A 16,653-nucleotide genomic window follows, 5' to 3' on the forward strand; every position below is an offset into this window, starting at 1 on the left:
AGATATATGCTTAAGTATATAACTAGGATATATAATGACAATAAACTGAAATTTCAGCCCCCCACACTAGGGCCCTCAGTTCAAGTCTTCTATAATCTGAGTTTTCGATGCCGCTGAGGATATATCTCTTTAAGTATCAAATATTTTCATTGAACTATTTTGAAATTATAGATGTATTTATTTTCATTTGCTATATATTAATATATATATATATATTCTTAACCAGAGCCTGTTGCATGTACTTCTGTATGTTCTGAACATCAAATTACGACATTAAATATGGTTTAATGTAGTAGTCTAGTTCCTGTAGCAATTGGATATGTCCACAAATTAGTCAAGGGTAAGATTCTGTCTCAAAGAATAATTCTATATGTAGGCACGGAAATGAACTAAATGTCCTCCTAATTCTTTACATTCAGGTCAACAATTGAAGGCTATGTCTATTCTGTGGCTACTTCATGTCAGGCAGTGTGCCAGGGGCTGGGTACAGAGGAGTACTAAGATCTGGAAAGAGCTCTCAGTCCACATGGAAGTTTCTTTATGAGACAGAGGGTAGGAAGGAATCCTGGGAGCTTTTTCCTCCACAATCAGTTTGTCCTCTACCTCGTCCAAATGGAATTGTGATCAAATGTCTTTTCCAAGATTCTTTTTCATTGTTCTGTTTTTCTTGGAGAAAAAGGTTTTGTATCAGCAGCAGCAGCGATTCTTTCGATGTGTTGAGAGCTTATGCTAATCAGTAATCTGGCACCAGTTTACTGATTCTTTTGCCTGATTATTTATTATTTATAGAGTGTGGTAAGTGCAGATGGCATTTCGCAAAGCACAGAACTCTGAGAATGAAACCCCAGCCTCAAGGCGTTGACTGTCTGATTTAGACATAAACAGAACACTGAATAAACAGACATCTAGTTGAGTTGATGTGGCTGTAATGGAGAAAAAGTTTGGGAGACCAAGAAAAAGAAGTGAGGTTTATAGAAGGATGTGAAGGGAGAAAAAGGAGCATGAATAATGTGAGCCATTTCAAGAAGTGTATTAGCAATATTACCAAATCGAGATGTTAAAAAAGAAACAAAAGGAACAAAGCAAAACTGAGGATAGAGTCCCAGGAGAAAGGTCCCAGTGAAATTTCCTGGTAGCCTCTTTTGGTTGGAGAGATGAGAGGCAGGGATGTCCAGGGGAAGGAAACTTTAATAATCCTGTACAAAGGTGACAAGATCATGGACTCTAGTGTTTAATATCTAGAGAAAAAGAGATAAAGATGGCAATCGAAAGTGTGAGAAGACTCGGAGGGAGTCTTAATGCAAAAAGATAGGAAAAGAAATGGACAGTTCAGAAATTAGTTTCCAACATGTGCCTAGGGAGATGGCCACTTCCATTAACTGGCCATTTACACCTAATTTTAACTTTTTAGGTTCAGAAATTTCCTCTTATTGATTCATGCAAAGATGATCCTACTTGCAGTATCTTATTTAAATTAATGAAATTCACAAAAAGCTCTTACATAGACATGAATTTTAGTTGTATTGATTCTGAGTGGACGATATAGGTTGAAACTAACTGGGTAGAAAAAATGAACCCCACAAGGAGTAAGCATAAGAGGGATGGAATGGCTATTGATATCAAATAAAATAGACTTCAAGACAAAATAGTTTCAGAGATAAAGAGAGACATTTCATAATGATAAAAGGAGTTTATCATACAGGAAGGCATAAAATAAGAAGTGAAAATACACAAAGCAAAAGTGGATGGAATGAAAAGCACAAATAGACAAAGCCACAGTCACAGTTGGATGTTTAATTCATTTTTTAGAACGAATTTCTACTTCCTTTCTCAGCAGTTTCTAGAACAAGACAAAAAATTAGTGAAGACATAGTTTATTTGGACAATACTATTGACCACCTTAAACGAATTGTTTTAGAACACTTCACCCAACATCTAGAGAACTCACACATTCTTCTTAAAAATAGGTGATAGTTCTTACCTCAAAGTTTGTACAGGTTACCTGTAAAATAAATGTTGCCTATAATGAGGCAGAGCATTTCAATATCATTCAAATCTAAAGTCTCTGCATCCAAAGTGATTCAGTTTACCTTACATTTGTTGCAGTCTTTCTGATTTTCTGGTAGTAGTTCTAGGTTCCCAGGTAAGACCTGAGAAATACTTTTATAAAACCTACAAATTTTCTTTGAGGGTAAATTATTTTCAAAGACTATATTGCTAATGTGAATTTCTTCTGTAAACAGCACATTCATTTTCTAACACCAGAATGAAACGTTCTGTGCCTGAGTCCTAGAAGTCCTGGGTTCTTGTCACTCCCTACCACCTCTGCAAACACACACACACAACTTCCTAGCTGTGTGACTTTGGACACATGACCTCTTTAAGCCTGACTCAGTTTCTTTATCTCCAGAACTCTTAGTTAGGACTATAGTAAAATTCAACTGATTGCCTGTATGAAGCTTTTTATAAACTACGAAGTATTATCCAAATATGCAGCAGTATTTCCTTTCTGCTAATATTAGTTGTGGAGAAGGAAATGGCAACCCACTCCAGTACTCTTGCCTGGAAAATCCCATGGACAGAGGAGCCCGGTAGGCTGCAGTCCATGGGGTTGCTAAGAGTCAGACACGACTGAGCAACTTCACTTTCACTTTTCACTTTCCTGCATTGGAGAAGGAAATGGCAACCCACTCCAGCGTTCTTGCCTGGAGAATCCCAGGGACGGAGGAGCCTGGTAGGCTGCAGTCCATGGGGTCGCTAAGGCTCAGACATGACCGAGCGACTTCACTTTCACTTTTCACTTTCATGCATTGGAGAAGGAAATGGCAACCCACTCCAGTGTTCTTGCCTGGAGAATCCCAGGGACGGGGAAGCCTGGTGGGCTGCCGTCTATGGGGTTGCACAGAGTCGGACATGACTGAAGTGACTTAACAACAGCAACAGCAATATTAGTTGGGATAACTATTCTCCCAAGAAAGGGAAATTGGGACGGGGTATCCTGCTTTTGCCTTTGAATACATGTGTGTCAAGCCTAGTATGAGCAGAAGTTGAATGATGAGAGAAGAAAGTCAAGATTTCAGGGTTTATTTGGAAGTAAGACATGTGAGAACATTAGATTTGATACCACAGGAAAGATGATAAAAGCTGTAATGGGCAGCTTTTTAAGTTTGCACAAGGAGACAAGGGGAAAACTTGAGCATGAAAATAAGAATAAAACAAATGGAAATTTTGTTGAAGGACATGTTGGATGACATGGTCTTACAGAAAGATGGGTAGATTTCAGTTTAGGAATGATGAATTTTAGACCTTAGTCTACCCTGGAATTTCTGAGTAACTAGAAGTTTCTGAGTAAACTTGTACTAGTGATTTAATTTCTCCAAACCAATTTCTCCATCTGAGAGCTGAGGGTAATAATAGAGGCCACCTACTACTGTCCTGAGGTTTGATTAATGTTTACAAAATGCTCTGAGCAATTTAATGGGATAGGGTTTTTAAGAATACAGCACATTATTTAGAAAAGTGAAAGAACATTATTAGAGAAGACTTGAGACATCTCCCTCCATGTAGCGTTTTCATGAGATTCCTTTTTTTGTCTTATAAGGAAAGAAAACCAAGTTGGAGATGACTAATTCCACAGGCTAATCTCTTCCTTTAATGTTCTCTGGACACACTCTTCTCCTAAATGAGCACATTGGGATGTTGTCGTTTGGATTTCCTCATGAGTATAAATGCATTCTTTCCTAGAAATACGATAGTGAGTTTTGCGAGCTGCTGGCTGTGGTCCCAGCAGTCAGATGTTCTTGATCCCTGGCTTTACCTTGGGCTTTGTGCAAATCACAGTGCTGTTCAACTTCCTCTCCTCATATGTACAAGTAGAATAAAAACACCACTCTCTGGGAGGTCAAGTGAAAATTAATTAGCTGTGTTTTCTTTAAGTTCCTCTCCATTGATATTTCAGCACTCTCTGTGTCATTAATTGGAGCAGTGCTTTCAGACATTACTTCTCTCCCGTGACCACAATGTTGTCAATGGAAAAGGATATGAAGGAATCTGGGAAGTTTACTAATCACTGCAGTTTGGGGATTCTGGTGACATTTCCTAAGCTTTACATTTTAAAAAAGCACAAGAGGCTTTTGCTAGATCTGTTAGATACTTTTCAGCTGAGTGTTAGATTAAAAACACCAAAAATTTTATTTCTTTTCTCTCTTTTCCCCTTCCTTTATTTGTTGATATTTGTTTCTGAATCTCTCTGGATTTTACTCTTTTTCTCTATGTTTCTCTCTCTCATTTCCCTCAGTTTTAGGGAACTTATGAAAATGAAAGTTTAGCTGAGTGTTTTAACAGAGTTAGCCATCTCGCAGCCTTGCTGGGAAATAAAGCACTTTTAAATACGAGTGTCAGCCAGCTCATTAGCGTCCTCCTCCCCTTACCTCTTTTGCATTGGGTCACTAACAAGTTACAATGTTTTTCTCTTTCCTCTCCAGTCGCCCTTGTTTGGGGGTTTTGTTCTCTTCTTCCTCATTTCTGCCTTGCTTGCTCGCCTTAGAAGACTGGATTGCCCCTGCTGCCACCACTGTCATCACTCCCCAGCAGACAGAAAGGCTAAGATGTCAAAAGATGCCTCAGTTGTCTCTGACAAAAGTGCAGATCAGCTCTGAAAAGGAATAAATATGATAGGGGGCACAATAATAACAGTGTGCACTTGTTAACTACAAAAATCCAGCAGGAGCTGGGGGCAGGGAGGGAGGGAACTGTGGAGAATAGAAGCTGCCAGGGCAGGAGCCCCCGGGGAAGGAGTGGAGGAGGGTCCTCCAGCAGCAACCATCAATTCTACGGGCTGGTTTTGTTTTGTTTTGTGAGGTCTGAGCTGAGACTCAGCTGATGGGGCAGGGAGGTGGCCAGAGGGTGAATAAGGGATTTTACCCAAACCAGTGACTCTGAATGGAGGTCTTGGGCTCCGTTGAGGGGGCCTCGGCAGTGGGAGCTTGAAAAGAGAGTCTTTGGGTTGTTGGGGTGGTTGAGAGTTGAGTGGGGGCTGGGGGGAACATTTTGAGGTGGGAGGGGTAGGGAGAAGGAGGAAAATAGCACAATAATGGGAAAAAGGAGGCCAGCTTCTGAGCTCTCATTTCTGACAATGAGTCCCATGTGGTTCTCTTTATCTCAGCCATTCAGGAGTCAATAGAGAGCACTTTTTTTTATTTTCAACTCTGAGTGTACGGCCCCCCCACCCCTCATTTCACACACACACACGCACACACACACACCCCTAAAAGTGTAGGACACAGAGCAAAACACTAGAAATATCTGAAAAGCTATTCCCTTAGCTGCAGATTTGCTGCTTTTCTTGTCCCCCGGCCAGAACTAACATGTGGGACATTCAGTCCATAGTTATTCCTGCCACTGCACTGCTCATCGTCTCCTGGCATCCCCACACTCAGCCGCTAATCTTTCTTTCCTCTGTCAGGCACCCTTCCTCTCCTTCCATGGAGTCCTTGGTCCTTGACTCCTTAGGAAGACATGAGTCATACAAGTAAAGCAGAGCTCCATGATGGAGCCATGGTTACATTTAACCAAAACAAGCAAAAAAAAAAAGATGGGAGCAAACCCAAGCCTAAACTCTGGACTGGTTTAGTGTAAAGAAAACAACAGACAACAAACAACAACATTGTTTTTGATGGTGGACTTCTGTGAAATGGTAATCCCCAGTTAGATGGATCCCTATCAATTTGTGCTATGGCTATCACTGAGGTAACTGGAGCTTATGAAGCTAATCTGATAGAAAACAACTTGTCCAGTTTTCAAAGAATATTGTTGTGGCTTCTCATCGGGTATGGGAGTGAATAGGTGCAACATTCTTAATCAGGGATGGAAGTTTTAAAAATATAGGCTCCAGGCCTCACAAGATTCTGACTCGGTAGCTTTGAAAGGGGCTCAGGGCTTGTGAGTTTCTGTGTGTGTGTGTTGGATCAGAGAGGCATTAGTCGAATGATGGTCACTAGGTACTAGTCCAGTGCTGGGCAGATGGTCGATTTCTTGACTCAGGTTCATCTGACTAGGGGAGGGCTCTCTGCTACCAAGCAGTGTGGCTGAATGAAAGAAATGGGAAGGAGGAAATGATCATTTTCATTACCAGACAATGAAGATAAGCGGAAAGGAGTAATTGAAAATGACAATTAAATCAAACAATTGCTCAGTGCCACACAGTTCCTCCAAGAATTAGAAGGGAAATGAGACTCGGTTGTCTTAAGTTACTTGTCCAGGGTCACACAGCTGGTGAGTCACAAAGCCAGAATGCCTTCCCAGGCTTGTATGGTCTGGACAGCATGCTCTAAAGTGGGAGGAGACTCCAAGAGTGGGATGGGAGCAAGGGAGCACTGGGAGCAGATATCTGCATGGCTGAGAGGAATGCTCCTAAGGGCTGGTCATACACTTATCTGTGAAGTGGCTCCTGGGTAATGCATTCTCTTCCAGGGCTCTATGATGATTGTCCATAACAATACTGTATTGCATATTTGAAAGATGCTGGGAGAATAGATCTTAGAAGTTCTCATCATGAGGGAAAAAATTATGACTACATGGAGTGATCAGTTCAGTTCAGTCGGTCAGTCGTGTCCAACTCTATGCAACCCCATGGACTGCAGCATGCCAGGCTTCCTTGTCCATCACCAACTCCAAGAGCTTAAACTCATGTCCATTGAGTCGGTGATCCAACCATCTCATCCTCTGTCATCCCCTTATCCTCCCGCCTTCAACTTTCCCAGCATCAGGGACTTTTCCAATGAGTCAGTTCTTCCCATGAGGTGGCCAAGGTATTGGAGTTTCAGCTTCATCATCAGTCCTTCCAATCAATATTCAGGGTTCATTTCCTTTAGGATTGAATGGTTGTATCTCCCTGCTGTCCAAGGGACTCTCAAGAGTCTTCTCCAACACCACAGGTCAAAAGCACCAATTCTTCGGTGCTCAGCTTTCTTTATACTCCAACTCTCACATCCATACATGACTACTGGGAAAACCATAGCTTTGAATAGATGGACTTTTGTTGGCAAAGTAATGTCTCTGCTTTTTAATATGCTGGCTAGGTTGGTCATAACTTTTATTCCAAGGAGCAAGCGTCTTTTAATTTCATGGCTGCAGTCACCATCTGCAATGATTTTGGAGCCCCCAAAGATAAAGTCTCTCACTATTTCCATTATTTTTCCATCTATTATTTCCATCTATTTTTCCATCCATGGCATTATTTGCCATGAAGTGATAGGACCAGATGATATGATCTTCGTTTTTTGAATGTTGAGTTTTAAGCCAGCTTTTTCACTCTCTTCTTTCACTTTCATCAAGAGGCTCTTTAGTTCTTCTTCACTTTCTGCCATAAGGGTGGTGTCATCTGCATATCTGAGGTTATTGATATTTCTCCTGGAAATCTTGATTCCAACTTGTGCCTCATCCAGCCTGGCATTTTGCATGATGTACTCTGCATATAAGTTAAATAAGCAGGGTGACAACATATAGCCTTGACATACTCCATTTCCCATTTGGATCCAGTGTGTTGTTCCATGTCCAGTTCTAGCTGTTCTTTCTTGACCTGCATACAGATTTCTCAGGAGGCAGGTCAGGTGGTCTGGTATTCCCATCTCTTTAAGAATTTTCCATAGTTTGTTGTGATCCACACAGTCAAAGGCTTTGACATAGTCAATAAAGCAGAAATAGATGTTTTTTCTGGAACTCTCGTGCTTTTTCAATGATCCAATGGATGTTGGCAATTTGATCTCTAGTTTGTCTGCCTTTTCTACATCCAGCTTGAACATCTGGAATTTCACAGTTCATGTACTGTTGAAGTCTGACTTGGAGAATTTTGATCATTACTTCACTAGCGTGTGAGATGAGTGCAATTGTGCCATAGTTTGAACATTCTTTGGCATTGTCTTTCTTTGGGATTGGAATGAAAAGTGATCTTTTACACTCCTGTGGCCACTGCTGAGTTTTCCAAATTTGCTGGCATATTGAGTGCAGCACTTTTCACAGTGTCATCTTTTAGGATTTGAAATAGCTCAACTGATATTCCATCATCTCCACTAGCTTTGTTCGTAGTGATGCTTCTTAAGGCCCACTTGACTTCACATTCCAGGATGTCTGGCTCTAGGTGAGTGATCATGCCATTGTGGTTATCTGGGTCATGAAGATCTTTTTTGTACAGTTCTTCTGTGTATTCTTGCCACCTCTTCTTAATATCTTCTGCTTCCATTAGGTCCACACCATTTCTGTCCTTTATTGTGCCCATCTTTGCATGAAATGTTTCCTTGGTATCTCCAGTTTTCTTGAAGAGATCTCTAGTCTTTCCCATTCTATTGTTTTCCTCTATTTCTTTGCACTGATCACTGAGGAAGGCTTTCTTATCTCTCCTTGCAGTTCTTCAGAACTCTGCATAAACTCTGCATTCAGATGGGTTTATCTTTCCTTTTCTCCTTTGCCTTTCGCTTCTCTTCTTTTTTGTAAGTTATTTGTAAGGCCTCCTCAGACATGGAGTGATAGATGTTAACTAATCTTATGGTGGTAATCATTTTGCAGCATAATGTTATATATTTTAGACTTATGCTATAAGTCAATTATATCTCTGTACTGCTATGGTTTTTCCTGTGGTCATGTATGGATGCAAGAGTTGAACTGTGAAGAAAGCTGAGCGCCAAAGAATTGATGCTTTTGAACTGTGGTGTTGGAGAAGACTCTTGAGAGTCCCTTGGACTGCAAGGAGATCCAACCAGTCCATTCTAAAGGAGATCAGCCCTGGGTGTTCTCTGGAAGGAATGATGCTAAAGCTGAAACTCCAGTACTTTGGCCACCTCATGTGAAGAGTTGACTCATTGGAAAAGACTCTGATGCTGGGAGGAATTGGGGGCAGGAGGAGAAGGGGACAACAGAGGATGAGATGGCTGGATGGCATCACTGACTCGATGGACGTGAGTTTGAGTGAACTCTGGGAGATGGTGATGGACAGGGAGGCCTGGTGTGCTACGATTCATGGGGTCGCAAAGAGTCAGACACAACTGAGCGACTAAACTGAACTGAACTGAACAGCGGGGCAGAGAGGGGAAAGTAAATAATTTTCTTAAAGACCTTCAGATTTCTCACCTCTCACAAATCTCATTTCTTCCTCTTAACACAGGTTGCTCTCCTGGGTCAAGTATCCTATGCCAGGCATAGAAGGAAGATGAATACTGCTTTTACATCTGTCTGAGCAAGGAAATGAATGTAGCTTTCAGGTCTGCCATACATGATGAGGAAATCACAGTTACCCTTTCCTTAGCTCCATTTTCATTGTCTTGAAGGTACAACTGTGTGACTTGGCTATGCATACTGGGGAGAATGTGAAAAAGGTAGGAGAGGGGGCAACTCCCATCATGCCATCTGGCTGCTTCTTAACCAGCTATCCTCCAACCAGCTCTTCACAGTGTTTGAAGTCCTAATGCAGTGTGGATGCACTCACTCACAGGGCTCCGATGTGCTTGTCCTCTCCCTCTAACTACACCAAAGCGCTGTCTCAGCCTTCTGCACCCCCAGCATGCGCAAGCCTAGTATGGCGCATATGCTGCTGAGCCAGTTTGTTGGATTCCCAACAAGTACCTTTTAAGCTGGAATGCTCAGAGTGGATGTGTTCGCCCAGTTGACCATTCTGAATCATCTTCCTCTTGTTGGCAAGATCTAGTGTCTGATCCTTCCAACTGAGGTGTTTTAACTCCGTGTGGACTCAGCCAGTTCCTTCAGGACTGCTGTCAGCTCCTCGCACTCTGGTGCCCACTTCACTTTCCCCAACCTGTTGTGTTAGTTCCACACACCTGAGTCAAGTCCACTGTCTTTAGGTGTGTATCTGTGCTCACTTGGTATATTCATGCTCATCTCAGCTGTTGTTTAGCAATGCTTCTTGTTCATCTATTGCTAATTACCTAATACAATGGTCCGTCCAAACCTTTGCCATCCATCCACTTTATCAGACCCAGAGCTTGAAAGCAATCCCACATGCTACTTTATTGAAGTGGTGGGGCCCTGAGGAAACTGAATATGCCATCTCTGTGCCCTTGTTCTTCCAGATATGTGGAAACAGAGTTGTTTGGCATTGTTTTTTTTCAGAAGGATTTTTTCAATATTTATAGTACTCACTCCTTTACCAATGGTCCTTTCTCCTTCAAGCCTTTGCCTCCTCAAATTCCTGTCCCTCTGTGGTTTTTAGATACCATCAACTTTTCATTCCTTTTTTTCCATTCTTCTTAATCAATAAACAAGTAAATTTAATCACCACTATAATAAAAGGCAATAAAAGCACTTGACCTTACATTCCCCTTCAGTTTCCATCCTGTTTTTCCTTTAATCTGAAGGATAAATTCTATCTTTGTTATGATTTGGTCACTCCTTAATCTTTTGTCATCTCGTTTCCTCCCTTTCACTCTGTGTGAGTGAAATAGCAACTGGACTGGATTTACCAAACTGGAAAGAGCAACAAGAACTCTGAAGAGTCTTTCCTGATCTCATCGTCCCCGTGCTCGGTCCTCTGCTGCATTTGATATTCTGGCCATACCCTCTTCCCGTCACTTCTTTAATCCTCTGTGTGCCTCTGTTTCTTCTACTACTGCTGTTTCTCCATCCAGGACACACATACAGATGTTTCCTAAGATTCTCAGATTCTGCATATTTTCCCTTGGCGATATCTTTCACTTACAAGCCTCTGTTTATGACTACATCTCAGTAGGGTCACATCTCAGGAGGGTCACACTGTCACATTTCCAGTTGCCTATTACATTTTTCTACTTGTTCATCTTACTATTACTTAAAACTTAGGATATCTCGAGTTGATTTTATTTCCCCCCCTAAACTGTTCATTTTCCTATTCTACTAACTTCAAGCCTCAAAGTCACCGCCTTTCCACGAACTCTACTATCCCATCAGTCACTAAGACCTATGACTCCTTTAGATCAACCCTCAGTCCTATCTATTCAGTTTCCTTCACCACCATCCTAATTCTGGCCCTTAACTCTGACACTTTGACTGTGGAAATGAATCTATTAAGATACTTTTAATAAAAATATTTTTAATCTGTTAAAATTTATTTTTCTACTCAATACATCCAGCAGTTACATTTAATTTATAGAATCAAGTCCAACCTTTGTCCATGCAAGACCTTTCTTAATCCAATCCCAATGCTATGTTCCCACTGTTTCTCTCTTTATCATGTTTCCCTTAAACAAATACATCACTCCAGCAAGCTGTTCTGCTCATAAGCTCTCAAACACTTTATATTCTCTTGTATCCACACAATTGTTTTGTCCTTTCTGAGGCAGTCATCCCTCTACTTCCATCTCTGCTGGCCTAGCCTTCCTTCAGATTTCAATTCAAATCTTTGTTTTCAGAATACCTTCTTCGACCATCTAAATCTAAATTCATCTATTCTTTCCTTAAAGTCCCTTTAAATCTCATAAATTCCTGGAAGCTTATGAAATTATGTAAAATTACATTTTAGACTTAAAATTTTGCTTAATTTTTATTTTATTTTTTTTAATTTTATTTTATTTTTAAACTTTACAATATTGTATTAGTTTTGCCAAATATCAAAATGAATCCGCCACAGGTATACCTGTGTTCCCCATCCTGAACCCTCCTCCCTCCTCCCTCCCCATACCCTCCCACTGGGTCATCCCAGTGCACCAGCCCCAAGCATCCAGTATCGTGCATTGAACCTGGACTGGCGACTCATTTCATACCTGATATTATACATGTTTCAATGCCATTCTCCCAAATCTCCCCACCCTCTCCCTCTCCCACAGAGTCCATAAGACTGTTCTATACATCAGTGTCTCTTTTGCTGTCTCGTACACAGGGTTATTGTTACCATCTTTCTAAATTCCATATATATGCGTTAGTATACTGTATTGGTGTTTTTCTTTCTGGCTTACTTCACTCTGTATAATAGGTTCCAGTTTCATCCATCTCATTAGAACTGATTCAAATGTATTCTTTTTAATGGCTGAGTAATCCTCTGAGTAATTGTGTATATGTACCACAGCTTTCTTATCCATTCATCTGCTGATGGGCATCTAGGTTGCTTCCATGTTCTGGCTATTATAAACAGTGCTGCGATGAACATTGGGGTGCACGTGTCTCTTTCCCTTCTGGTTTCTTCAGTGTGTATGCCCAGCAGTGGGATTGCTGGGTCATAATGCAGTTCTATTTCCAGTTTTTTAAGGAATCTCCACACTGTTCTCCATAGTGGCTGTACTAGTTTGCATTCCCACCAACAGTGTAAGAGAGTTCCCTTTTCTCCACACCCTCTCCAGCATTTATTGCTTGTAGACTTTTTTTTTTAATTTAAGAGTTTATTATGATTTATAAGTCTCATTTTAAAAACATCAGTCCATCAAACCATGTAGAAATAAGTATGCAAAAAGTCTGCAAAACAAAACATACTTTAAACATGTTTAAGTAGAGAAGTTATCTGAAATTCTGGATTTTCAGTCACTTCATTATTTGCATTATTATGCAATGGCAGCCAAATAATCCTTAACTTCAGTTGGGGTAAGCCTCCTAAATCCGGCTTCGTTGCAGATTCCAACTTCTATATTATCTTCTGTCATCTGCCCTTCAAAGCTTTCCTTTAGGGTTAATATGGCTGTATGAATGGCATCTTCAAGTTCCAGATCTTCATTATATCTTTTCTCAAGGAAAGTTTTCCCATTCACATAGTTCTTTCCCATTGCTGTGGCTTTCCAGGCAAAGTAAGCTCCAGATGGATCTGACTGAAATAAATATGGCCGTCCCTCATTCCAACCACAAATAAGTAAAGAAACTCCAAATGGGCGAACACCACATGACTGGGTGTATTCCTGCATCACAGAAGCTACTCTCTGGACCAGCTGAGCTGTGGGAATGGGTTCTTGGTAAACTAGATAGTACTGTTGAGCTAGTTTTCGAGCTCTGTGCACAAGTACCCTGTAATCTGGGCCCATGCCACTGTACACCAAACCTATGTGCTTGGTGATTGGTTCCACTTTGTGGACACTTCGTTCATCATACAGAATGGATTTCTGTTTCTTCTCAGTTGCCAAGACCACGCCATTTGCAGCTTTAATTCCCACTGAAGGAGCTCCTCCAGCTACAGCAGCCAAAGCATATTCTATCTGGACAAGTTTACCAGACGGGCTGAATGTAGTCAGCGAAAAGCTGTAACCACGCTCTGCCATCTTTACCCGAAGACCCAACGCACTGCTTGTAGACTTTTGGATCGCAGCCATTCTGACTGGCGTGAAATGGTACCTCATAGTGGTTTTGATTTGCATTTCTCTGATAATGAGTGATGTTGAGCATCTTTTCATGTGTTTGTTAGCCATCTGTATGTCTTCTTTGGAGAAATGTCTATTTAGTTCTTTGGCCCATTTTTTGATTGGGTCATTTATTTTTCTGGAGTTGAGCTGTAGGAGTTGCTTGTATATTTTTGAGATTAGTTGTTTGTCAGTTGCTTCATTTGCTACTATTTTCTCCCATTCTGAAGGCTGTCTTTTCACCTTGCTAATAGTTTCCTTATACACTAATAATGAGAAAACAGAAAGAGAAATTAAGGAAACAATTCCATTCACCATTGCAACGGAAAGAATAAAATACTTAGGAATATATCTACCTAAAGAAACTAAAGACCTATATATAGAAAACTATAAAACACTGGTGAAAGAAATCAAAGAGGACACTAATAGATGGAGAAATATACCATGTTCATGGATCGGAAGAATCAATACAGTGAAAATGAGTATACTACCCAAAGCAATTTATAGCTTCAATGCAATCCCTATCAAGCTACCAACGGTATTCTTCACAGAGCTAGAACAAATAATTTCACAATTTGTATGGAAATACAAAAAACCTCGAATAGCCAAAGCTATCTTGAGAAAGAAGAATGGAACTGGAGGAATCAACCTACCTGACTTCAGGCTCTATAACAAAGCCACAGTTATCAAGACAGTATGGTACTGGCACAAAGACAGAAATATTGATCAATGGAACAAAATAGAAAGCCCAGAGATAAAGCCACGAACATATGGACACCTTATCTTTGACAAAGGAGGCAAGAATATACAATGGATTAAAGACAATCTCTTTAACAAGTGGTGCTGGGAAAACTGGTCAACCACTTGTAAAAGAATGAAACTAGAACACTTTCTAACACCATACACAAAAATAAACTCAAAATGGATTAAAGATCTCAACGTAAGACCAGAAACTATAAAACTCCTAGAGGAGAACATAGGCAAAACACTCTCTGACATACATCACAGCAGGATCCTCTATGACCCACCTCCCAGAATATTGGAAATAAAAGCAAAAATAAACAAATGGGACCTAATTAAACTTAAAAGCTTCTGCTTAATTTTTAAATTGTCTTTCTAACTACATTGTCTGCTCCATTTGGATCTGGATCCCCAACTGATATGACACTCAGACTTAGGAAATACTAACTATTCTCTTCTGAGTTTCTGTGGATTTATAAACATAAGTTGCCTCTGTAAATTAAGTTCCAAGTCTATGTGTTTATGAGAGCAAACATCTTTGATAGGAGTAACTATATACTGGTGGGGAGATTTTGTTGTACTTCTTAGCAAACAAAATCTTATTGATTGGCTACCAATGGAACTACATGTACCTTACCCCATCCTTTCTTTTTGCCTTTTCTTTAGCAGGTAGAAAAGAAACAAGGTAGATAGCTAGTCATGTTCTCTTTCAAGTAAACTCATTTTTTTTTCATTCAATGGCTAATTTCTTTCTTTAAGCTAAAATAAGTCCACTGTTTAAAAGAAAGAGAGAGAGAGAAAGAAATTTTGTAATATAATCTGGCTCAAATATGTTTTAAAAAATATGGAAATTTATACCAGACAAATGACTTTAGTATATCTAGATCATGAGTTAATTTACTGTTTCCTAGCACCACCTACACTCATTTACCAAAAAGGAAAGATATGAGAATCATAGATATAAATACATCTCTTTTCCTTATGTGAGGAATCAAACTCTTTGTTAATGAGACTTCACTTCTTTAATTCAAGTTAGAGTCAGTCCATCTTCACAAAGCTCTCTTCATTTCTTGCAAAGTTGATGAAGTAATTAATGTCTTGCAACTGAATCAACATGTCAGTATACCAGGAACAAAGCCTTCACCTGAGAGCTTGTGAGAAATGTAGACTCTCAGGATACCCCTCAGAAGTGGCATCTTCCCAAGATTTCCAATTCATTCACATTCACATGCAAGTTTGAAAAGACTAAGATAAAGCAGGTTTGATAATCAGACAGCCTTGAAAATTCATCTCAAATGGCGTGAATGGGATGGTTGTTTCTACAGGAATCTTAAAGCAAATATGTGGGTACTGATGAATTGACAATACAGGATACCTCATCTTGCAGACCAGAGTGATGAATAATGACAAAGAGACCTGAAAAGACGTGCCTACACCCTTCCTCTTGGGCTCAGGGGATCCCTCCAAGATTTACAGTCCACCCTCCAGCCCTCACTCATTTCTGTTACTTTATTCTCCTCCTGGACCTTCCTCTCTGCCTTTCTACAGATGTCTGGTTTAGACAGGCTGGTAGTGAGTTCCTGCTGCTACCCTTTGGGTGCCTCTCAACACCCTGAATGAGGCCAGGGTGCAGGAGGAGAGGAAGAACCTGAACATCTGTGTAATCCAGAAATGAACTGTCCCCAGGAGCTTTTTTCTCTAGTAGAAGTATCCCCAACCTCCAGGATCTAATGCCTGATGATCTGAGGTGGAGCCCATGCTTGAATGGGCTTGAATCATCCTGAAACTATTCCCCCCTGCCACTCTGGTCCATGGAAAAGCTGTCTTCCATGAAACCAGTTCCTGGTGCCAAAAAGTTTGGGGACCATTGCTCTGGTATATCATCTGCTACCTTCTTTACTCTGTCATCTTTCTCAAACCTAACTGAAGAAATGTATTTATTTCCTATTGGGATCTGTTGCTTTCCTGTTAGGCTTTTCCTAAGTGTATCTTTATTTTGAATAGTAAAGAGAAAAAAAAAAAAAAAAAGATTAGCATTCATATAAAAGAGTAGAAACAGCAAACCAGGAATAGGCAAACCATTTTGGTGTGACGCTGGGTTCTCCTTAACCCTGAGAGCCATCAATGACTTGCAAATGATTTTTAACTAGTACATTAATTTTCAACAAATATTAAGAGCTCCTGCTTGTGCCAGATGCTATCCTATGGAGTGCAGGTGTTTTGGTGAATGAAACAAAGTCTCTGTGTCTTTCCACTGTAGATATTTGGTGTGGGTACAAAATGAAAGAGAGAACAAAAATGAGTGAAACAAAACTCCTAGCCTCAAGCCTCCAGCGTAAGTGGAATGATACAGGCACAGATATGAGGGCAAAGGGGGAAATGAGGGAAAGTAGAGGAGAGGAAGGCAAGAAGTAGAGACGGAAGTCAAAAAGACATGGACGTGGTAGGAGATGCCAGCCACGGCCATCATGGTGCAGCGGGCTCCCACCCAAGTTCTGAGACCAGAGAGTACATTTCTTCTTCAGAGGGAGGAAAAGATACTAATCAGAAAGAGGCAAAAGAGGCTTTTAGTAACAAGAAACCTTCTGAAGAAAGGAAGTTAGGAATCAGATTA

The 16,653-nt window shown here is 40.5% G+C and overlaps 1 protein-coding gene and 1 pseudogene across 3 annotated transcripts in view; one reads left to right on the plus strand and one right to left on the minus strand.

Moving 5' to 3' along the window:
- The window catches only part of GTPBP8 (GTP binding protein 8 (putative)), a 276,317-nt gene that overhangs the window by 78,117 nt on the left and 181,547 nt on the right, over window positions 1-16,653 (plus strand). Inside the window, exon 6 of one of the 3 annotated variants that reach the window (XM_015471132.3) lies at window positions 9,158-12,248. The exons of the other annotated variants lie outside the window; for them this stretch is intronic. Within the exon in view, the coding sequence (XP_015326618.1) occupies window positions 9,158-9,206 (49 nt within the window). The 3' untranslated portion in view covers window positions 9,207-12,248. Of the gene's footprint in view, window positions 1-9,157; window positions 12,249-16,653 lie in introns of those variants that run through there. 3 annotated transcript variants of the gene reach the window in all.
- On the minus strand, window positions 12,336-13,382 carry LOC781156 (proteasome alpha 2 subunit-like pseudogene; annotated as a pseudogene).

Source organism: Bos taurus, chromosome 1 (genome assembly GCF_002263795.3).
Source record: "Bos taurus isolate L1 Dominette 01449 registration number 42190680 breed Hereford chromosome 1, ARS-UCD2.0, whole genome shotgun sequence".
Taxonomy (NCBI): domain Eukaryota; kingdom Metazoa; phylum Chordata; class Mammalia; order Artiodactyla; family Bovidae; genus Bos; species Bos taurus.